Source organism: Cherax quadricarinatus, chromosome 27 (genome assembly GCF_038502225.1).
Source record: "Cherax quadricarinatus isolate ZL_2023a chromosome 27, ASM3850222v1, whole genome shotgun sequence".
NCBI classification, from domain to species: domain Eukaryota; kingdom Metazoa; phylum Arthropoda; class Malacostraca; order Decapoda; family Parastacidae; genus Cherax; species Cherax quadricarinatus.
The window spans coordinates 15,324,415-15,349,660 of NC_091318.1; the positions used below are offsets into that span (position 1 = coordinate 15,324,415).

The 25,246-nt window shown below is 42.6% G+C and overlaps 1 protein-coding gene across 2 annotated transcripts in view; it reads right to left on the bottom strand.

The window, feature by feature from the left end:
• LOC128691192 (villin-1) overlaps positions 1–25,246 on the bottom strand; it is a 165,975-nt gene that overhangs the window by 88,004 nt on the left and 52,725 nt on the right. For both annotated transcript variants that reach the window (XM_053780050.2, XM_053780051.2), the window contains 3 exons: positions 19,922–20,000; positions 11,506–11,619; positions 6,782–6,978 (listed from right to left, as the gene is read on the bottom strand). In XM_053780050.2, the coding sequence (XP_053636025.2) occupies positions 6,782–6,978; positions 11,506–11,619; positions 19,922–20,000 (390 nt within the window). The remainder of the gene's footprint in view (positions 1–6,781; positions 6,979–11,505; positions 11,620–19,921; positions 20,001–25,246) is intronic.

The following is a 25,246-nucleotide window of genomic DNA, read 5'->3' on the forward strand; positions in this document are numbered from 1 at the left end:
ATGGTTCAACACAGCATGGTGGTTCAACACAGCATGGTGGTTCAACACTGCATGGTGGTTCAACACTGCATGGTGGTTCAACATTGTTCACAGCATGGTGGTTCAACACAGCATGGTGGTTCAACACTGCATGGTGGTTCAACACAGCATGGTGGTTCAACACTGCATGGTGGTTCAACACAGCATGGTGGTTCAACACAGCATGGTGGTTCAACACTGCATGGTGGTTCAACACAGCATGGTGGTTCAACACTGCATGGTGGTTCAACACAGCATGGTGGTTCAACACAGCATGGTGGTTCAACATTGTTCACAGCATGGTGATTCAACATTGTTCACTGCATGGTGGTTCAACACGGTTCACAGCATGGTGGTTCAACACAGCATGGTGGTTCAACACAGCATGGTGGTTCAACACAGCATGGTGGTTCAACACAGCATGGTGGTTCAACACAGCATTGTGGTTCAACACAGCATGGTGGTTCAACACAGCATGGTGGTTCAACACAACATGGTGGTTCAACACTGCATGGTGGTTCAACATTGTTCACAGCATGGTGGTTCAACATTGTTCACTGCATGGTGGTTCAACATTGTTCACAGCATGGTGGTTCAACACAGCATTGTGGTTCAACATTGTTCACTGCATGGTGGTTCAACACAGCATGGTGGTTCAACATTGTTCACAGCATGGTGGTTCAACACTGTTCACAGCATGGTGGTTCAACACTGTTCACAGCATGGTGGTTCAACACAGCATGGTGGTTCAACACAGCATGGTGGTTCAACACAGCATGGTGGTTCAACACTGCATGGTGGTTCAACACTGCATGGTGGTTCAACATTGTTCACAGCATGGTGGTTCAACACAGCATGGTGGTTCAACACTGCATGGTGGTTCAACACTGCATGGTGGTTCAACACAGCATGGTGGTTCAACACAGCATGGTGGTTCAACACTGCATGGTGGTTCAACACAGCATGGTGGTTCATCACAGCATGGTGGTTCAACATTGTTCACTGCATGGTGGTTCAACACAGCATGGTGGTTCAACACAGCACGGTGGTTCAACACTGCATGGTGGTTCAACACAGCATGGTAGTTCAACACAGCATGGTGGTTCAACACAGCATGGTGGTTCAACACAGCATGGTGGTTCAACAGAGCATGGTGGTTCAACACAGCATGGTGGTTCAACACTGCATGGTGGTTCAACACTGCATGGTGGTTCAACACAGCATGGTGGTTCAACACAGGATGGTGGTTCAACACTGCATGGTGGTTCAACACTGCATGGTGGTTCAACACTGCATGGTGGTTCAACACAGCATGGTGGTTCAACACAGCATGGTGGTTCAACACAGCATGGTGGTTCAACACAGCATGGTGGTTCAACACTGCATGGTGGTTCAACACTGCATGGTGGTTCAACACAACATGGTGGTTCAACACAGCATGGTGGTTCAACACTGCATGGTGGTTCAACACAGCATGGTGGTTCAACACTGCATGGTGGTTCAACACTGCATGGTGGTTCAACACAGCATGGTGGTTCAACACAGCATGGTGGTTCAACACAGCATGGTGGTTCAACACAGCATGGTGGTTCAACACAGCATGGTGGTTCAACACTGCATGGTGGTTCAACACTGCATGGTGGTTCAACACAGCATGGTGGTTCAACACTGCATGGTGGTTCAACACAGCATGGTGGTTCAACACAGCATGGTGGTTCAACACAGCATGGTGGTTCAAAACAGCATGGGGGTTCAACACTGCATGGTGGTTCAACACTGCATGGTGGTTCAACACAGCATGGTGGTTCAACACAGCATGGTGGTTAAACACAGCATGGTGGTTCAACACAGCATGGTGGTTCAACACAGCATGGTGGTTCAACACAGCATGGGGGTTCAACACTGCATGGTGGTTCAACACTGCATGGTGGTTCAACACTGCATGGTGGTTCAACACAGCATGGTGGTTCGACACTACATGGTGGTTGAACACAGCATGGTGGTTCAACACAGCATGGTGGTTCAACACAGCATGGTGGTTCAACACAGCATGGTGGTTCAACACTGCATGGTGGTTCAACACAGCATGGTGGTTCAACACAGCATGGTGGTTCAACACAGCATGGTGGTTCAACACAGCATGGTGGTTCAACACAGCATGATGGTTCAACACAGCATGGTGGTTCAACACAGCATGGTGGTTCAACACAGCATGGTGGTTCAACACAGCATGGTGGCTCAACACAGCATGGTGGTTCAACATTTTTCACAGCATGGTGGTTCAACACAGCATGGTGGTTCAACACAGCATGGTGGTTGAACACAGCATGGTGGTTCAACACAGCATGGTGGTTCAACACTGCATGGTGGTTCAACACAGCATGGTGGTTCAACACAGCATGGTGGTTCAACACAGCATGATGGTTCAACACTGCATGGTGGTTCAACACAGCATGGTGGTTCAACACAGCATGGTGGTTCAACACTACATGGTGGTTCAACACAACGTGGTGGTTCAACACATAATGGTGGCTCAACACAGCATGGTGGTTCAACATTGTTCACGGCATGGTGGTTCAACACAGTATGGTGGTTCAACACAGCATGGTGGTTGAACACTACATGGTGGTTCAACACAGCATGGTGGTTCAACACATCATGGTGGTTCAACACAGCATAGTGGTTCAACACAGCATGGTGGTTCAACACAGCATGGTGGTTCAACACTGCATGGTGGTTCAACACAGCATGGTGGTTCAACACTGCATGGTGGTTCAACACAGCATGGTGGTTCAACACAGCATGGTGGTTCAACACAGCATGGTGGTTCAACACAACATGGTGGTTCAACACTGCATGGTGGTTCAACACAGCATGGTGGTTCAACACAGCATGGTGGTTCAACACTGCATGGTGGTTCAACACAGCGTGGTGGTTCAACACAGCGTGGTGGTTCAACACAGCACGGTGGTTCAACACAGCATGGTGATTCAACACAGCATGGTGGTTCAACACTGCATGGTGATTCAACACAGCACGGTGGTTCAACACAGCATGGTGATTCAACACAGCATGGTGGTTCAACACAGCATGGTGATTCAACACAGCACGGTGGTTCAACACAGCATGGTGGTTCAACACAGCATGGTGGTTCAACACAGCATGGTGGTTCAACACTGCATGGTGGTTCAACACAGCATGGTGGTTTAACACTGCATGGTGGTTCAACACTGCATGGTGGTTTAACACAGCACGGTGGTTCAACACTGCATGGTGGTTCAACACAGCATGGTGGTTTAACACAGCACGGTGGTTCAACACTGCATGGTGGTTCAACACAGCATGGTGGTTCAACACTGCATGGTGGTTCAACACAGCATGGTGGTTCAACACAGCATGGTGGTTTAACACAGCATGGTGGTTCAACTCTGCATGGTGGTTTAACACAGCATGGTGGTTCAACACTGCATGGTGGTTCAACACAGCATGGTGGTTCAACACAGCATGGTGGTTCAACACTGCATGGTGGTTCAACACTGCATGGTGGTTCAACACAGCATGGTGGTTCAACACAGCATGGTGGTTCAACACAGCATGGTGATTCAACACAGCACGGTGGTTCAACACAGCATGGTGGTTCAACACAGCATGGTGGTTCAACACAGCATGGTGGTTCAACACTGCATGGTGGTTCAACACAGCATGGTGGTTTAACACTGCATGGTGGTTCAACACAGCATGGTGGTTCAACACAGCATGGTGGTTCAACACAGCATGGTGGTTCAACACTGCATGGTGGTTCAACATTGTTCACAGCATGGTGGTTCAACACAGCGTGGTGGTTCAACACAGCGTGGTGGTTCAACACAGCGTGGTGGTTCAACACAGCATGGTGGTTCAACACAGCATGGTGGTTCAACACAGCATGGTGGTTCAACACAGCATGGTGGTTCAACACAGCATGGTGGTTCAACACTACATTGTGGTTCAACACAGCGTGGTGGTTCAACACATAATTGTGGTTCAACACAGCATGGTGGTTCAACATTGTTCACAGCATGGTGGTTCAACACAGTATGGTGGTTCAACACAGCATGGTGGTTCAACACAGCATGGTGGTTCAACACAGCATGGTGGTTCAACACAGCATGGTGGTTCAACACTGCATGGTGGTTCAACACAGCATGGTGGCTGAACATTGTTCACAGCATGGTGGTTCAACACAGCATGGTGGTTCAACACAGCACTGTGGTTCAACGCTGCATGGTGGTTCAACACAGCATGGTGGTTGAACACAGCATGGTCGTTCTACGCAGCATGGTGGTTGAACACAGCATGGTGGTTGAACACAGCATGGTGGTTGAACACAGCATGGTGGTTCAACACAGCATGGTGGTTCAACACAGCATGGTGGTTCAACACTGCATGGTGGTTCAACACAGCATGGTGGTTCAACACAGCATGGTGGTTCAACACAACATGGTGGTTCAACATGGTGGTTCAACACTGCATGGTGGTTCAACACAGCATGGTGGTTCAACACAGCATGGTGGTTCAACACAGCATGGTGGTTCAACACAGCATGGTGGTTCAACACTGCATGGTGGTTCAACACAGCATGGTGGTTCAACACAGCATGGTGGTTCAACACAGCATGGTGGTTCAACACAGCATGGTGGTTCAACACTGCATGGTGGTTCAACACTGCATGGTGGTTCAACACAGCATGGTGGTTCAACACAGCATGGTGGTTCAACACAGCATGGTGGTTCAACATGGTGGTTCAACTTTGTGGTTCAACATGGTGGTTCAACATGGTGGTTCAACATGGTGGTTCAACATGGTGGTTCAACATGGTGGTTCAACTTTGTGGTTCAACATGGTGGTTCAACATGGTGGTTCAACACGTTCTGCTCATTTTTTTTTCATTTTGTTTTTATATTTTGTTAAAATATATCAATTTTATTAGCAAACAATTTTCTGTGTTTGGTGTTTGATAAATAATAAAAAATGAAGTGAAAAATTTTGTTAGTAATTCTGTATGACAAGAATTTAAATTTAACTTTACTTATGAAAATAAATGGTATAAAATACCGACACAATGGAAAAATAAACACATAAGCAGTATAGTGTTACTCTTTATTGACAACGTTTCGCCCACACAGTGGACTTTATCAGGTCACAAACAGATCTGTTTTTGACTTGATAAAGTCCACTGTGTGGGCGAAACGTTGTCACTAAAGCATCACATTATACTGCTTATGTTTTTATTTTTCCATAACGTTACATATAGCCTTTAAATGGAAGGAGTTCTATCATGGTCGAAAAGGATGTTGATCCCAGGAACTGGAGCTACTCATCACCTTCCATGGATCAAAACTGATTATCTGTTGTTTATTACTGGACTCAACACTTGACCATGAATATAATAATAATAATAATAATAATAATACTAATATATGCTGGAAGTAAGAGGCTAATAACCCCTCCTGTATGAATTACTAAATTTAAAAAGGAAAACTTTCGTTTTTCTTTGTTTAGGTCACCCTGCCTCGGTGGGACACGGCCGCTTTGTTGAAAAAATAACTTGAAGTTATTTAAGTTACAGATGATATTACTGATCTTTTTAAATTTTTAAATTTGTTATCCCTGTTCACCTAACAGTAAGTAGATACCTGGATGTTAGTCACCGTACAACTGCTGTCCCTGTTCACCTAACAGTAAGTAGATACCTGGATGTTAGTCACCGTACAACTGCTGTCCCTGTTCACCTAACAGTCAGTAGGTACCTGGGTGTTAGTCACCGTACAACTGCTGTCCCTGTTCACCTAACAGTCAGTAGGTACCTGGGTGTTAGTCACCGTACAACTGCTGTCCCTGTTCACCTAACAGTCAGTAGGTACCTGGGTGTTAGTCACCGTACAACTGCTGTCCCTGTTCACCTAACAGTCAGTAGGTACCTGGGTGTTAGTCACCGTACAACTGCTGTCCCTGTTCACCTAACAGTCAGTAGGTACCTGGGTGTTAGTCACCGTACAACTGCTATTCCTGTTCACCTAACAGTCAGTAGGTACCTGGGTGTTAGTCACCGTACAACTGCTATTCCTGTTCACCTAACAGTCAGTAGGTACCTGGATGTTAGTCACTTTACACCTGCTGCCCTTTGGTATTAGTCCACTATTGTGGGTGGTATACCAGGGGGTGGTGGTGCAAATACCTTAGGTAGGTCTGGCTTTTGGAATGAGCTGAGGCAGGATAACAGTTCTTAGCTCGTAAATTCAGCTATGCAAATAAAAAAGATGTAAGTGGACTATAAGTGGTGATGGAGCGCAACTTTAACTTTAGCAAGTGGAGGTTCCATGGCATTATCTCCATCTTTAGTCTTACTCAAGTTAACGAGCGAAAAAAATATTCTACATGAACGGGGAAAGATATGTTAATGTATGTATGTGTGAAGTGTATGGGTGTGTATAACGTGTATGAGTGTATGTGAAGCGCATGTATGTTAAGCGTGAGTGTGAAATGTAAAAGTGTGTGGAGGAGGGTATGAGTGTGTGTAGAAGAGTATGTATGAGTGTGTGAGAGTATTTATGAGTGTGTGAAGGAGAGTATGAGTGTGTAAAGGAGAGTATGTATGAGTGTGTGAAAGAGTATGTATGTGTGAAAGAGAGTATGAGTGTGTGAAGGAGAGTATGAGTGTGTGTGAGGAAGAATATGAGTGTGTGAAGGTGGGTATGAGTGTATAAAGGAGGATATGAGTGACCTGATGCCATTCTTGAAGTAAGATAGCATCCTCTTGCTCTCCCATCCCTCTGTCTCACGGTGTTGGACAGGTCCTCCTCCCAACATGTTGTCCAGCTCCACTGTCTTGATGGCAGCCACCCCAGCCTCGTCTGTGCTCGTCTGTGACCCCAGCCAGAAGTGAATATGGATATCCAGCGGTCCACGTGGCGGATGCGGCTGCAACAAACACACAAACACTTAATTTGACGAATAAAGGTTGCAGTAACAAAAGTTATAATAATATAGCTGTTTGTTGAATTGCAAGACTTGTGTACAATTACGGTTAAATGACACTTGTACTATACAAAGAAAACCGTTATTTACACACGACTTTTCACTCTAGGTATAAGTTTACCATCTCAACTTGATAAAGATCTGCAATATTTATAAGTATACTTCAACTTGAACGTTTTAAACTTCACTTTGAAAATTCCCTTATCACTCTCAGCACCTGGGCCAGACATATCGTGGTCCTTGTTGTTTTAATTTGCTTATACGTATGTGCCCCTTATAGGTTTACATGACTTGATTTAACCCAACCTAACCTAAACGAACTAAAATAAAGATAACAGTATTTGTACTATCACAGGAAATGTCGAGAAATGGACACTGAGTTCCCCGTAATATAACTAACGTAGTAAAATAGGGCTCCGTTGCACAGTGATCCCTCGCACAGCAGTTCATTCTCAAACTTAACAACAAGCGTGAGAATATCAACCCTCTTGTAAGCTATCATATGTCCCGAGCTGCCAGACATATGATAGTTTATCATTTCGTCACTGGCAATTAACTGTAAGTAGGTAGGTAATGTGAGACTTGAGGAGCACTCTGAGCACGTATATCACTCAACGCTCCTAACCTTTAAAATTAACCAATAAATACAATAAACGTAAGAATATCTAGCGAGAAACTAAGAAACCAAAAACTAGAAACACTAAGACACCAAAAACTAGTAATGTGAATGAGACATACAACATAATAAATACTATCACACAAAGTTAAATAACCAGCAACAGTTACAGATCTAATTAAGTTGCTAATGTTGCTAGACTCCTCCAAAAGTTCCCCGAGGTCCCTACAGGCACCCCTGGTAAATCTGAAAACCATGACGAAAGAGAAACCACCTAAGGTGGTGGATAACATTTAAAATGTGTTCCACCGTCAGCTGCTCACCACACGTTACACAGAGAAGAGCAGGAATACCTGCAGACAGGTGGCCATAGTTGAGATGTGTGTGCCCGATCCTCAGTCAACGGTGTCATCTCAAAATGACAATTCCTGTTCAAAAGACAGCCAAACACCCATTTCCCGCCAACTCCTGCATAACATGTTTCTCGTCTGCAGTACCCACCAGGCCCACCAGTTCCCACGGACATATCTATAGATGTGGCTCATGAAGTCACTAAAGCAGAGGTCTGCTTTAACCTAGCTGGATATAGCAGCCTGTGCCTTGCCATGTGTCCTTTTATTCCCCGGGACATCAACAAGGCCCGGGACACCAACAAGGCCCGGAACACCAACGTGGCCCGGAACACTAACATGACCCAGAACACCAGCATGGCCCGGAACACCAACATGGCCCAGAACACCAGCATGGCCCAGGACATTAGCATGGTCCAGGACACCAACAGAACTCCACAACCTTGTGGCCCACAGTCCCGGAGTCTGGAGACAACGAAGAATGTTAAACCTCTAGGTCGAGGTTAACTATACGTAATAATAAGTTAATTTAGGTAGGTTGGGTTAACTTAACCTAACTCAGAATTACTTTTTCGTAGATGTTTGGTCAGGGTAAATCTCAGAAAACTGTAATATATGCACAAATGGCAGTTAAATTTGGAGGACAGGTTGCACACACTGCAATAACGGAATGCTGGTAAATAAACTTGTGAAAACAAATGTATACAAACAATTTCTAACAACAACAGAGAAAAAAAGTACAAACAAATTGATGAACATAAACAGTTCAGATTGTAAACAGCCAACGACCTGCAAATCTAAATGTATTTTTAAATTAAAAAAAAATGGGCACATCCGCACTGGCGGCTACCCTGACCTATATGACATTTTGACAAGGTTAGAGTAGGAGGTAACTAGGTTCACCTCCCACACCCATCACGCATGCTGTCATACACCATAACACATGACAGCTTTCACGCAGAAGCAACACAACACTTGCAATATAACATGTCAGAGGTCAGTATAGCAACACAAACACTGCAAGCCAGCAACTGCCACTGATACGTTGTAAAATATGCAAGGAAGTTACAAGTACATTTTAATATGCGATAATGTAAGTTGATCAGTAATCAGTGTCCTAATAAATTAACCTTAAATATATGTGTGTATTAACTAGAACAGTATTTGAATAGTGAATAAGAGTGTGGAAGAGTTTTATTTATTTTTATATATCCAAGTCGACTATACTACATTCATCACTATGTTACAACAACAGTATCTTACGACCCATCCACGGTGATCAGGTCCCCTTAATTAACCCTTCTATCTCTTCTTCCCTTCTATCTCTGCTTTACTGTACTCCAGTCTTTTCTTTTTTTCCTTTCCCATTCTTTTCTTCTTATGGTGTGATAAAAAACATCCCAAGGGAAATAAGAGTGTAAAAATTATTAAAAGAAATACTGTAAGGACATGCAAAGTATACAAGAATTTTTGTAAATCAGAAAGTAAAAAAATTGTAAATGAGAGAGTAATAATCGCAAAAAGGTATAAATATCTGTAAACAAGCGTATAAGAATTTTTCTAAATGCAAGAGTAAAAAACTTGTAAATTAGGGTGAAAAGACTGTAAAAAAACATAAATATTTGGAAAGAGAATGTAAGAGTTTTCATAGTATATATATCAAGAATATATACAATGAGAAGTTTCTCTCTCAGTGTATATATACTAAGACTTTAATTTCTATTTTAACTATTAAAGTATTCTTGACTTGCGGTGCACAGGTGATACAGGTGACACAGGTGACACAGGTGACACAGGTAACACAGGTGACACAGGTGACACAGGTGACACAGGTGACACAGCCTTCATGACCCTTTGAATAGTGAATAATTTTTAAACGCAGTTTACCAACTGACCTATATACCGAGAATATATACCTGCCTGGAGTCTACCTGGAGGGTATTCCGGGGATCAACGCCCCCGCGGCCCGGTCCATGACCAGGCCTCCTGGTGGATTAGGGCCTGATCAACGAGGCTGTTACTGCTGGCCGCACGTAGTCCAACGTACGAACCACAGCCCGGCTGATCCGGCACCGACTTTAGTTAGGTACGTGTCCAGCTCCCTCTTGAAGACAACCAGGAGAGTATTCCTCAGTGTATACACTTAAACTTTACTTTAGTCCCTGTTTTAGAGATTTGCAGATGACACCCGAATCTGCATGACAGTGTCTTCCATTGCAGACACTGCAAGGCTCCAGGCGGATATCAAACCGAATCTTTCAGTGGGCTGCAGAAAACAATATGAAGTTCAACGACGAGAAATTTCAATTACTCAGATATGGTAAACACGAGGAAATTAAATCTTCATCAGAGTACAAAACAAATTCTGGCCACAAAATAGAGCGAAACACCAACGTCAAAGACCTGGGAGTGATCATGTCGGAGGATCTCACCTTCAAGGACCATAACATTGTATCAATCGCATCTGCTAGAAAAATGACAGGATGGATAATGAGAACCTTCAAAACTAGGGAGGCCAAGCCCATGATGACACTCTTCAGGTCACTTGTTCTATCTAGGCTGGAATACTGCTGCACACTAACAGCACCTTTCAAGGCAGGTGAAATTGCTGACCTAGAAAATGTACAGAGAACCTTCACGGCGCGCATAACGGAGATAAAACACCTCAATTACTGGGAGCGCTTGAAGTTCCTGAACCTGTACTCCCTGGAACGCAGGCGGGAGAGATACATGATTATATACACCTGGAAAATCCTAGAGGGACTAGTACCGAACTTGCACACGAAAATCACTCACTACGAAAGCAAAAGACTTGGCAGACGATGCAACATCCCCCAATGAAAAGCAGGGGTGTCACTAGCACGTTAAGAGACCATACAATAAGTGTCAGGGGCCCGAGACTGTTCAACTGCCTCCCAGCATACATAAGGGGGATTACCAACAGACCCCTGGCAGTCTTCAAGCTGGCACTGGACAAGCACCTAAAGTCGGTTCCTGACCAGCCAGGCTGTGGCTCGTACGTTGGTTTGCGTGCAGCCAGCAGCAACAGCCTGGTTGATCAGGATCTGATCCACCAGGAGGCCTGGTCACAGACCGGGCCGCGGGGGCGTTGACCCCCGGAACTCTCTCCAGGTAAACTCCAGTCTTGACTTGTAGTTAGGCTAGGTAAGATGTGTCAGGAAACATGACAAGTGTTTCCTGACGCGGGTCTTAGTCATATGATGAACCACAGCTGGAGCTTTTGGTCGTCTGACCGAGGCCTTCCACTGGCTTACCGGTCCACCCCTCTCTTTAAAAACTAAGCTTATGATTATAAACAAATCATTTTTGACTTGTACTGAACAGGTGACATACTTAATGATTCTGACTAGTAGACAGGCTTTAAACCCCATCAACCAACCTCTCTGTGAGGCAAAAAAAAAAAAAAAGTAAATTGTGTTATGATCAAGACCAGGTCAGGTGAGTCTCCTTGAAAAATATATTACAAAATAAGATAAGACAGACCAGGTCATCCATGCCAGCTGGCTTGTCCACCTCAGAGACTGAGAGGATGACGTAGGAGTCACCCTGGTGGAACTTGCCGTAGTCATCACGCTTCAGTGGTACCAACTCCAGCTCCTGTACCGGGAGAGAACATGAACACGTGTATACCAGACATATCCGGAGAGAACATGAACACGTGTATACCAGCTATACCCGGAGAGAACATGAACACGTGTATACCAGACATACCCGGAGAGAACATGAACACGTGTATACCAGACATACCCGGAGAGAACATGAACATGTGTATACCAGACATACCCGGAGAGAACATGAACACGTGTATACCAGACATACCCGGAGAGAACATGAACATGTGTATACCAGCTATACCCAGAGAGAACATGAACACATGTATACCAGCTATACCCGGAGAGAACATGAACATGTGTATACCAGACATACCCGGAGAGAACATGAACATGTGCATATCAGCTATACCCGGAGAGAACATGAACACATGTATACCAGCTATACCCGGAGAGAACATGAACACGTGTATACCAGACATACCCGGAGAGAACATGAACACGTGTATACCAGACATACCCGGAGAGAACATGAATATGTGTATACCAGCTATACCCAGAGAGAACATGAACACATGTATACCAGCTATACCCAGAGAGAACATGAACACGTGTATACCAGACATACCCGGAGAGAACATGAACACGTGTATACCAGACATACCGGGAGAGAATATGGACACATGTACATCACCTTGTGTAAAGAGAGAACACACACACACACAGGTCTGGGCGGGGCCAGGAGCCTCAAATCGACCCCTGCAACTACATATAGGTGAGCACACACACAAACACATATACACACACCAAAGTGTACTGACAGAGAACGCACATAAATACAGTAACTCCTGTACCCAGGAAGATTCAAAGGAGCACCAGTTGGGAAGACTGACAAGGAGATCATGTAACTGCAAGGTAACTAACATTCACTCAAGCTTATATTGCCATAAATATTTTAGGAACCTACATACTATTATTTTTTTATACTTAAAACTAAATATTTATCATATATATTTCTATATACAACATGTGGAAGGGTTACTTCATAACCTTCGTGAATTATTCCAGTAATTATAACACACAGAATGTTATAAAAACATAAGAACATAAGAAAGAAGGAACACTGCAACAGGCCTACTGACCCATGCTGGATTAAACCAATAACCCACCCAGTCTGGTCACCTCTGTCGTAGGGGGGTTCGGTAAGGAGATAAGAGGGTTGAAGGTAGACACACTTGTTGGATGGTAACACTATGTATTGTCAGACTGTGATGAGAGGTGGGAGCCCAGGCCTGCCGTGTTCTTGCCTGTTCATAGGTGGTCCGTCGAGTGAGAAGGAGGCAGCTCGTCTCACTGACTCATGCTGTATCCCGTGACGTCATACAGTCACTCGGCCTACTAGGGATCTTCTATATAAAGCACATGGATGGTACTATAATGCTCATCTAATCTATGCATGCAACACATGTAAAGGAGGATCAGCAACTATGCTGACAGCTCGGTCATGTTACGTATGTCGTCTCGACATGCACTACTATGCTATAGGCTGAACAGGCAGGTGGCTCTGGGCTGATTCTATACAATAACAAATCATATATAACTTAGAACTAATGGATGGTATCATAATGAATGTTAACATAATGAGTTTTACGTAATGGGTGTTAACGTAATCACTTTTAGCGTAACGAGTTTCATTGTAATGCATTACAACTTATAAGAACAAATCATTGTACAATATGGATGGAATTGATCGATCGATCTGTATTCATGTACTCTACGGATTCTGAGGAAATAAATAAATAAATATATATATATATATATATATATATATATATATATATATATATATATATATATATATATATATATATATATATATACAAGGTGAAATTAACAGCAAAGGCATCTAGTGAGCACTCAGATCATTACTCTCAAATTCTCAGAATACGGAGGGAACGTGAACACGAAAAAAAAAAAAACTGATCAGTTAATAACAAAGCACACAGTTGACAATTTCCTTCATCTTGGACATCTAATTATACAGGCTATGTACATTTAAACCCAATTCTGCGAGGGTGAGGTTTACATATGCAGAATGGTTATCATCTCTGGGAGGATCGAATTCCTCTGCAATGGCTAACACATGTCTTGACTGAGGGAGATCTGAACGAGTATCTACAAAAGATACTTGTGGGTTTCTCATTACTTGTCGAGTACGCAAGGAGTAATGACATTCAGGTTGAATATCTGACTGAGTATTTGAGGTAGAGGGTACAGAGTCAAGAGGATTTTCAGCATCTGTCACATTAGTCTGGGTAGCAATATCATCAACATCGCATACTAACTTCATATGATCTAAATGCGATTCTTTGTACTTACCAGTACTAATTTCTCTAACCTTATACTTATTGACAGAGATATGTTCTACAACTCGATAAGGGCCAACAAACTTTTGATCGAGCTTAGGCATTTCGGATGTTTTGTTGAAATTTGTCAGCATTACTCTTGAACCTACTTTAACTTTTGATGGTTTAGCACGGCTATTAGTAACTCTAGTAAATTCTGCTGTTGATTTATGAAGTGTTTCACGGATTCTTCTAAAAACACTCTGAGCCATGCTTGTACGAGTTGCTACGAAATCATTAGGGTTGTAATTGGGTTTCAGAGTGGAATATAACAACTCATAGGGTAAACGCTTGTCTACACCGTACAATGCATAATGTGGAGTATCATCTATGGAAGCATTGTAAGCAGAATTTATGGCACATTGAACATCTGGTATAACTTCATCCCAAGTTTCACTATTGAGGTTGATAGTGGCTCTCAAGACATCAAGTACTTTCTTATTGGTTCGTTCAGCTAACCCATTGCTTGCAGGATGATGAGGAACAATGGTGGATTTAGAGATCTTGTACAAAGTACACAAATTTTCAAGAATCTCATTACAGAATTCATTTCCATTATCTGTTACTAAAGACTTAGGGGTGGTATGCCTGCAGATAATGCGTTCTTTAAATGCTTTAGCTACTGTCTCAGCAGTCTTATCTGCAATAGGAACTAACTCACAATATCTGGTGAAATGGTCTACCATAACACACAGATGTTTGTTGCCTTGGAGGGAACATTTAAAATTAGTTAACAAATCAAAGGCAACTCTTTCCCACAGTTCGCTAGTGGTTGGGTACACTTAGATTGGATTAGGACCATTGACATTTCCTTTATGTTGCATACAAACACTACATTACTTAACATACTCTGAAATGTCAGTTGCCATACGTGGCCAAAAGTACTTCATTCTGGCTTGTTTCACAGAATGATCTATACCAGGGTGTGCAACACCTGGTGCATCATGAACTAGCTGTAGAGCTACATTCCCTAGAGTCTGTGGAATTACTAACTGGTAAACTCTTCTGCTTGGAGTACCCAACTCGGCTGTTCGATACAGTAATTCTTGGCTCATTACAAAGTCACTGATGGGTGCTGGTGGCTTCACAGTCAGAATAAGATCTTCCTGGAGCAGGAATCGAATCACACCAGACCACATGGGATCTGTTCTTTGGGCATTCTTTACATCCTCTGCAGTAAATGGAGGATCTGCAATAACTACACTAACGTGTCGCGATAAAGCATCTGCGACTACATTTGACTTGCCAGGTAAATGCTCAAAAGTGGGATTGAACTCTTGGATAGTCAAGGTACATCTGGCTAACCTTCCAGTAGGTTGTTTGTTCTGGAATAAAGGTATCAGAGGTGCATGGTCTGTCAAGACATGAACAGGGTACTGGTAAATAATGTCTCGGAAGTGCTTCAAAGACCATACTATTGCTAAAGCTTCTTGCTCCATTACTGTATAATTGCGTTCAGCCTTCATAAGAACTCGGCTAGCAAATGCAACTGCGTTGTACTTGCCATCAGTCTTCTGAGCTAGTACAGCACCTATGCCAATTGAACTAGCATCAGTTGTCAAACAGAAGGGCTTAGAAAAATCTGGGAATTTCAAAATGGGAGCGGACGTTAGCTTTTCTTTTAGTGTCTGGAATGCTCTTTCTTGATGGAAGGTCCAAACGAAAGGAGCATCTTTCTTAAGCAATTCAGTTAGAGGAGCTGCTATTGAAGAAAAATTAGCAATGAAAGATCTGTAGAAACCTGCTAGACCCACAAAGGATCTTACAGCATCAGCAGTTTTGGGGGATGGAAAATTTAGTACTGCCGTTACTTTACTTTGATCAGTTGTAACCCCTCTAGGAGTGACTACGTGACCAAGAAACTTAATTTCTGATCTGAAAAATTGACATTTAGACAGTTTGATCTTTAAATTGGCTTCTTCAAGCTTACCAAGTACTATATCAAGTCTTTTCAGATGTGTATCCACATCTTCAGACATGACGATTACGTCATCTAAGTACACCATAAGTGCTTTACCTATAAGACCTCTAAAGATATTGGTCATGAGTCTAGAGAACGTGATAGGAGAGGATCGTAATCCAAAAGCCATTCGAAGGAAGTGATAATGACCTGTGGGAGTAGAGAATGTGGTTAACTCTTGGCTGTCCTCGTGAAGAGGGACTTGCCAAAACCCTTGTAACAAGTCCAGGGTCGAGAAGACTTTGTTATCTCCGATATTGCATAAAAGATCACCTAGCACAGGAAGTGGGAAACGATCTGGAATAGTTTTCACATTTAACTTCCTAAAGTCAATCACCGGGCGCCAAGTACCGTCCTTCTTAGGCACTAGGATCAAGGGCGCATTCCAGGATGAATTACTAGGTGCAATAACTCCATCATCGAGCATTTGATTGATCAATTCCTCTGTGACAGCAACTTGGGAATGAGGCATTCTGTATGCAGGTATATAGATAGGTATAGTACCAGGTTCAAGTGGAATACGATGGGACAATAAGTTCGTTATACCCATCTTCTAACCTGGTAAGGCAATGGCTTTACGACGTTTGTTTAACAGAGTCAACAAATGCTTGACTTCGTCTGGGAAGTCAGTGGGAGCTAAGTCTTTCTCCTCAACTGGTGGAATGGATTGATCCAGTGGAGTGGATGAGGTCTCAACTGTTGAAATAGCACCAACCCACTGGTCAGGTGGCACGTCATCCTGTACTTGAACAGGGTAAGGATAGTGAACCAGGTCAACAAGATTGGTATTTGCTCTGAGACGAACACTGTGACCCAACGTGTTAGCAAGGAATAAATGGATCTTACTGTCTCCTACAACGTGTAAGGAAGGTTCAACAAATAAACCCTTGACCTTGCAGGAATCACTGTCAACTAGGACGCTATCACCATCTGGAACACTAGGAACAACAACAGACACTCTAGTGAGAGCACTAGCTGCAACAGAGACGTCTTTCTGCAGATGGCATGTGACATCAACAAGAGATGGCATTACTAGTTTCAAGTAATCGTTTTCCGACAAGGTGTCCCCTGTGGAGAAACTACTACTTGGACTAGCAGACATTGCAGGGATAGGCTGAGCACTCAAAGCAGTCTGAGCGTCCTCGGACACTTGAGGCAATACACTATCTTGCATATCTGAAGGTGTTGGTGGAACACAGATGGGAGTGACAGCGTTACTAGTGCCTGACCGCTTGGGTACGCTACTGGAAAATGCATTGGCTTGTAAGGACTTAATCCGTACATCGTACTCTGTGGCAGTATGGCAGATTTCTGATCCAAGCTGGTAATCCCAAAATGGAATGATCAAGTCGTCAATTTGGGCATGCCATCGGTAAGGGTCGAGCACAATGCGTAAGTCTCGCATGGAAGCAAATCCCAGTAGAAGGTCATCAGGGAAAGTAATCTGGTCAACAACAAGAAAAGCAGCAGTAAAGTCTCTACCTTGGATAGTAAAGGTGAGCGAAGTCTGACCCCGGACACGCAGAAGGGAACCAGCTACTCCACTAAGGGAGGTTACAGTAGTTGGTTCAACGAGGAGGACACGTCGTAACTGCTTCTCTTTAAACAAGCTAGATCTGATGATATTAACTTGTGCACCAGAGTCCATGAACACATGAACGGGAGCATTATGGATAGAAGCTTGTACCAAAGGACCTATCGTTTTGTTAGGAGTTATGTGCAAGCAGAAAGGTGGGTTGTCATCGGAGAAGGCATTTTCTACTTCATCCCCAAATTCCTCTACGTCAGAGACGTGTGAAGCAATATAAGCAGCAGGGTTGTCATTCTCAAGACTGGCTAAGGCTTCATAGGAATTTTGAACTGGGATGGTGTACTCATTATCACCTACTGTCACGACTGGACGAGTAGACTGGGGCACTCGGATTCCCCCGAATTGGAAGAATGAGCCTGGTTCTGGTTAGTTTGAGAACCACGACGTCTGTTTCCTCTCCTGGCTCTGCGGTTGGAACGGCCACGGAAAGATCTAGAGTACTGAAGGTTGTAGAGAGCATTGCACTCAGATGTGTCATGTCCATGTATTCTATGATAAGTACAGTAGGGAAGATCTGACTGGTACTCATCAGTACGACGCCTCTTAGGGTGACTATCAGGACAGTTAATTACAATATGGCCACGGAAACCACAATTGTAGCAAGTTCTTTGACTGTGGGTACTGTACATACTACGGGTGCTACGGGAATGATGGCTGTTAACACTAGCTTTGGATGATGGACGCGAGCGATTAAGGTTGGGAGTTTTGGTAGTAGCACAAACTAGAGGAAGTACAGGAGTAGACAAAGTGGTTGGCGTAGACTTTCGATAAGGGAAGGTTCCCTCGGGACACAAATTTTGTACATGGATGAGAGCTGCGAGCGGTCCCATAGTAGCATTTAGAGGACTAGAATTGTACACATACATAGATGTCGGTGGCATTAGTTGTTTGATAACTCCGAATGCTGCTAATTTAGCAAACCCTTCAAGGGCTGGTTTATCACTATCTTTAAGGTACTTGGAAGTTTGACCCGCTCTAACGAATGAGGACATAAGGTTATTTAGACGAAGGGCAAACTCATTTAATGACTCCTCTGGCCTCAGAGCTGTGCAAACTAGTTCTTTGAGAACGACAAAAGGATCGGTTTCTCGCACCGGTTCAAGATAGTTACGAATTAACTGTTCATAATCTTACCACCTGGTTAGATCTTGAAAGTCCTTCATATGAATTAAGTTGAACACATGTGAGGTGGCTGGAGAACGGGCTAGACTCTCCTTTCCGATACTGATTAAGCAATTCTCTGATGGAAGACCATCAACTGAAGCATTAGCTCTGGCTTGAACAGCAGTAAACCAACCTTCTAGGTTGTCTGGGTTACTATTGAACAATGGCATAACATCATACGGATCACGACTGAAATTACGCAGACTAGAAGTCTGAGTGTGTCTATTATTTGATACAGGATTACTCGAATTGTGAACTGATGCATCAATGGTTGTACTAGCAGCATGTGCTGAGGCATCGCTTGAGAAGACTTGAGACATATTTGCAAAATGTACAACAAGAATTTAGAGAAACTAAAGAAAAGGTAACTGAGGAACACACGACACAGTGAACTTAAATGGGAAGAAAATGCTTAACTATTCTGCATAAGTAATTAAAAATTGACAGGACACACTGTAAGCAAGGAAACTCACACAAGAAAATACTCATCTGAATAAACAACACTTTGAAAATCAAGAGAACTTGTACTTTACTCAAATCTAATTTGCTCAACTTTACTTTAAAATTGAATGAATGGCACAGTGAGTTGTCTTTACTCTCAATGCAATAGGGAAATTCAACAACTATTCAGCAACTATGCTGACACCTCCACTCAAGGATGGAGCACGGCACCAGACCCAGCAGCACAAGCTAGTCAGGTCCAACTCACACCCACCCACACCCACTCATGTATTTATCTAACCTATTTTTAAAACTACACAACTTTTTAGCCTGAAATGTATTAAACTTCACTCTGAAAGAACCTACAGTGGACGTAGATTACCTTATTTTCCAGCATATAAGGCGCACGACAAAAATATCATAACGATAAATCGGTAATAATAGTCAAGGGTTAATTACCCTCTTACTTTACGCTAAGGCATAACCCTACTCTTGACCCTGATCTTGAGCATATAATGTGCACGCTGATTTTCCAAGACTTTTTGTGAGAAAGAAGGCGCGCCTTATATACCGGATAATATGATAATTCTTCTGTTTATAAACTTCGAAGAATAATGAGCTGAAATAAAACATTAAGCCACTAGTAATACATAGGCGTTGGGGATGAAGGAGTGGGGAAGATGAGGTGGGAGAGGAGGCCGTGACACAGGAAGCCACCAGAGGAAAACGTAGTGGAAGAGAGAACATGAGTGTGTAGAAGAGAACGTCGAGGAAGAGCGAAACTGACCTCGACCCGCCAGATAATGAAGCAGGTGGAGTTCTTGGGGATGACGTTGAACGCTGGGTCCTGTACCGGGTTACCCATCCTGCAACACACGTTCTTTCTCTTAATATAACAACAACAACAACAACAACAACAACAACAATAATAATAATAATAATAATAATAATAATAATAATAATAATAATAACAATAATAATTGATATCTACATGATACATTGTTTTCAAATACTGTGGTGCACGAGACAAGTTCTTGGCTTTGTACAGTTTTTCTAATATGAATGTGATGAATTACACAGCGTTAACAAATTCTTGGCATTTGACTCTCATTCTCGAAGGGCTGATCATCAAGGTAGCGTACCTTGATGCTGGCTAGAGGCTCTTGACTTTCTAGAGGGGATGGTCAAGGGAATGTGCCTTGATGCTGGGCAGAGGTTTTTGATTTAAGGAACTGAAGCTGTCCTCACCTTCTTTGGATTTAGTGCTTCCCTATGATGATAATGACGATGATGATGATGACAATAATATAATAATAATAATAATAATAATAATAATAATAATAATAATAATAATAATAATAAAATTTAGAGTAAGTACGAAATAAGGCACCACCTGAGAACCATCTGAACGCCACCATTACCTGAGCACCACCAACATCACGTAAGAACCACCTGAGCACCACCAACACCACCTGAGCACCACCAAAACCAACTGAACACCACTTGAGCACCACCACCACCATCATCACCTGAACGCCACTTGAGCACTACCAACACCATTTGAACACCACCTGAGCACCAGCAACAACACCTGAGCACCAGCAACACCACCTGAACACCATCTGAGCACCACCTGAGCACTATCAACACCACCTACATAAACTCCAGGCGCCAGACGGGCCCCCGCTTTACAACAAAATCAATGAGCTAATTCCGTTTCCCTTCCTTCACCTTGTTCTTATCCTCTACTTCACCTTGTTCTTCATTCTCTCCTCCACCTTGTTCTTTATCCTCTCCTTCACCTTGTTCTTCATCCTCTCCTTCACCTTGTTCTTCATCCCTCACCTTGTTCTCCCTCACCTCTTCCATCTTGTTCTTCCTCCTTCACTTTGTTCTCCCTCCCTCACCTTCACGTTGTTCTTCCTCCTTCACCTTGTTCTCCCTCCCTCACTTTGTTCTCCCTCCCTAACCTTGCTCTTCCTCACCTTTACCTTGTTCTTCCTCCTTCACCTTGTTCTCTGTCCCTCACCTCCTCCACCCTGTTCTCCCTCCCTCACCTCGTCTCCGTCACAGTATTGCCCAGCACTTCGATCACTGCTGCAGGGGTTCACTGCCTCAGGTACTGAGTAAAACATTGTACACTGCAACATGTCTGGGGACGACACAGGACAGGAGGGTGTCACTGGTTAAGTGAGGACCTCACTCTCAAACCACTCAACCTTCCTGCTAGCTTGTCCTTTGCCATGCACGATGGCCCTGGCCTTTGCCATGTACGTTGACCTGGCCTCTGCAATGTATGTTGACCTGGTCTCTACCATGTTAACTGGCCTGGTTTCTGTCGTGTACGTTGGCCTGGGTGCATCTTACCTACACTAACTATATTTCACCGTCATATTACAAAAGAATGGTGGATATTCGATCCTCCGTCCGCTAATTGCGCTGTTAGTGATCGCAAAAAAAAAGGTAATGCTTAACTGCACTCTCACGTTACCTTCACTCATGTAATACACACCAGCTACTAGAAAAAAGCGCACATAAACACGTTATTTTATTAGCATATAAAGAGGCATATATAAGAACTGCTTTAGAAATGTCAACAAGGAATCATTCATTATTTTGCAAGTTTGGTACTGATCCCCCTAGGGTTTTCTAAGTGTATATTATCATGTATCTCTCTTGTCTGCGTTCCAGGGAATACAAATCAAGAGATTTCAACCGTTCCCAGTAATTTAGGTGCTTTATAGTACGTATGTGTGCCGTAAAAGTTCTTTGTACATTCTCCAGGTCAGCAATTTCGCCTGACTTGAAGGGGGTAGTTAGTGCACAGCAATATTCCAGCCTAGAGAGAACAAGAGAATCATCCTGTGCTTGGCGACACTTTTATCTAAAAACGTGTCCCAGCTGCAAATTAATTTGATCTGTTTCCTTACAATATCTACATAACCAACAGTTTATTCCCGATATCCCTAGAGAAATTTCTTTTCCATCCTCAAGCTTGACCGAATGTCACATATAACAGGCATATTAGCATTTTCTTTAATTAATCTTTGCTAAGGCTTGCCTAAAATTTTCTGCCGGAAATGCTGTATATGTCAAGTACATTTTACAAACTTAGATGTGTGTATAATGTTGTGAAAACAATGAAATTTAACTAGACATTTTTAGAAACTCCTTCTTTCTATCTTCCCTCAAACAGCTAGCTCATGCACTCACACAAACAAGGAATCTTTACATATATCCAGACGGAATATTGTTCATATTCTTTGCAAAATCTTTTAAAGGAAGACAATCTGTTTTTCCCATATCACTATAGTCACGATCCACGTTTTTCAACTAAAAATACTCAACAAAAACAATATTGTATATGATTATCTTCCGACATTTCTCACTGTCATCTTCGTTTAGTCCCGAATTAGCTGCCCTACACTGAGTCCTATTTATCATCTCTACATACTTCATCCTCTATTTGCATTTGCATTTTCCGTGATTTCATGAAGCCGGTTAGAATTTTATTGTATTCTTCCCTCGGCAACTGTATCATCCTCATAATTTTTTTCTTCTCTGATTCTAACTAATGACGATGTTATTCTAGTCTTACAACTTACACCATTATTAAGTAAGGAGACACATGTGTAAGTAATGCGACATTTTTATTGTAGTAACGTTTCGCTTTCCAGGAGCTGTGTCGCATCAGTTGCACATGCATCCTTTTATTGTAGGTAATTCTACCAACATTATTACAGACATTATTATTAATCAGTCAAGCACCAACTAACTATTTGTTCACATCATTACATCATGAGTAGTATCATATATTATCACATCGTTATTCTTACCATTCCTCTTTTGTATGTCAATATATAAATGTTTATCATCAAATAAACGATTGATAACTGCCACTGATAAGTCCCAAGTCATCTGTGACTTAACACTGATTAGCTGCAGGTCGCCTCTAACTAACATTTACCACTGAAATTCTGCGCAAGTGACACACTTTACACATACCCCGCATCAGTTTCAATTACAGTTAGCCAACATTGACTCCCATGTACAGTGCCCCAAGAGCTGGTACACCACCCTCAGGATAGTATGGTCCTGCCGGGCCGGGGCCATATACGGGCCGGGGATAACGGGTATGGCACTATATTGCGTAGAGGAGATGCTGGTGTTACAAAAACTCAAGAAGATTCTAGTTCTGGTGACAGGAAGGTTCAAGTGTCATGGCAACGCCCAAGATGCTGGGAAGATGCTGAGCCTTCATGTGATAACTGAAAAGATTATTTGATACTGATGTACCGTTGTTGCATTGTTATATCTGTCTTCATTTTCATGTCTTTCTCGTTTGTCTTCCCAATAAGTGTATTTCTTTTACTTAAAATTATTTTATTTCATCTTTTCTTTTCTCATTTTGTGACTTTCTGTACATCATGAATGTAATTCAGATTCAGACCCAGTGTTGTTGTGCTTTGTTCTTATATGTTCCGAAGTCTTCCTTACTACTGTCGTGACAGTACAGCTGCGCTCCGCAACAAACAACATTAATGTATAGTAAAACACGAGGCCACCTATATTATCCTTGTTTTTTTAGCTTCTTTCTTCAGTATATGACCTGAATATGCACGAAGAGGTCTTCTCTCGTATGTGTATTCACCTTGCAACTTTCTCATTGTGTTTGCCTCAAAAGAAATTAAAACAGTTTAATGAATGACTCAAACACTATATTTATTGTTTCTACGTGTTGTGTTGCAAGATGTGCAAACAATACACAGAAACACTGACGTGCAAACATTACACACAAACCTGTCACACGCTTTGCACTGACAGGATAGTTGAACTTTCCTTTCGGTCTCATAAACACATAAGATGACAGGCAAATTTTACAGCCGGGCTGTGGCTCGTACGTTGGATTGCGTGCAGCCAGCAGTAACAGCCTGGTTGATCAGGCTCTGATCCACCAGGAGGCCTGGTCACAGACCGGGCCGCGGGGGCGTTGACCCCCGGAACTCTCTCCAGGTAAACATCCAATTTACATTTACTGTTACTTTTATTTATACTTTAACAATTCTTTACTCCTGTATTATTTATTTTCAAGTTCAGGCGAGCTGACCTGAGACGCGGCCACTTGATCGAGGATCACCGACAAAACCAGCAAAGAGGAAACAATCAAGCACTCTTGGTATCCTCCTGGGGTGTTGGTTTTTACAATGATCCATCAACTTTGTGTCCGTGATTGTAAACAAACCCAGAAACACATACAATATAGATTGGTGCAAAAAGTCAGTGGCCTGCGGTTGGGGTGGCGGAAGTGCATGACGTGACGTAGCAGGAGGGCGGGATATGTATTACCATGCCATAAATAACGATCACTATAATAATAACTAAATGTTCTACCTCAGTATATTTAAAAAATGCAGATATTTGTTAGGCGTGTGTTTTGTTGGTTCTGACCCATCTTTTTGGATTATTAAACATCTGGACCAAACAGACAATGAGGTACCTTTATTGTCGAAACATTTCGCCCACTAGAGGCTTTATTAATCCATCAACAACAGAGGCATCCATACATACACACACACACACACACACACACACACACATATATATATATATATATATATATATATATATATATATATATATATATATATATATATATATATATATATATATATATATATATATATGAATATATATATATATATATATATATATATATATATATATATATATATATATATATATATATATATATATATATATTCAACAAGTCGGCCGTCTCTCACCGAGGCAGGGTGACCCAAAAAAGAAAGAAAATCACCAAAAAGAAAATACTTTCATCATCATTCAACACTTTCACCACACTCGCACATTATCACTGTTTTGCAGAGGTGCTCGGAATACAACAGTTTAGGAGCATACACATATAAAGACACACAACATATCCCTTCAAACTGCAAATATCCCAAACCCCTCCTTTAAAGTGCAGGCATTGTACTTCCCATTTCCAGGACTCAAGTCCGACTATATGAAAATAACCGGTTTCCCTGAATCCCTTCACTAAATATTACCCTGCTCACACTCCAACAGGTCGTCAGGTCCCAAGTACCATTCG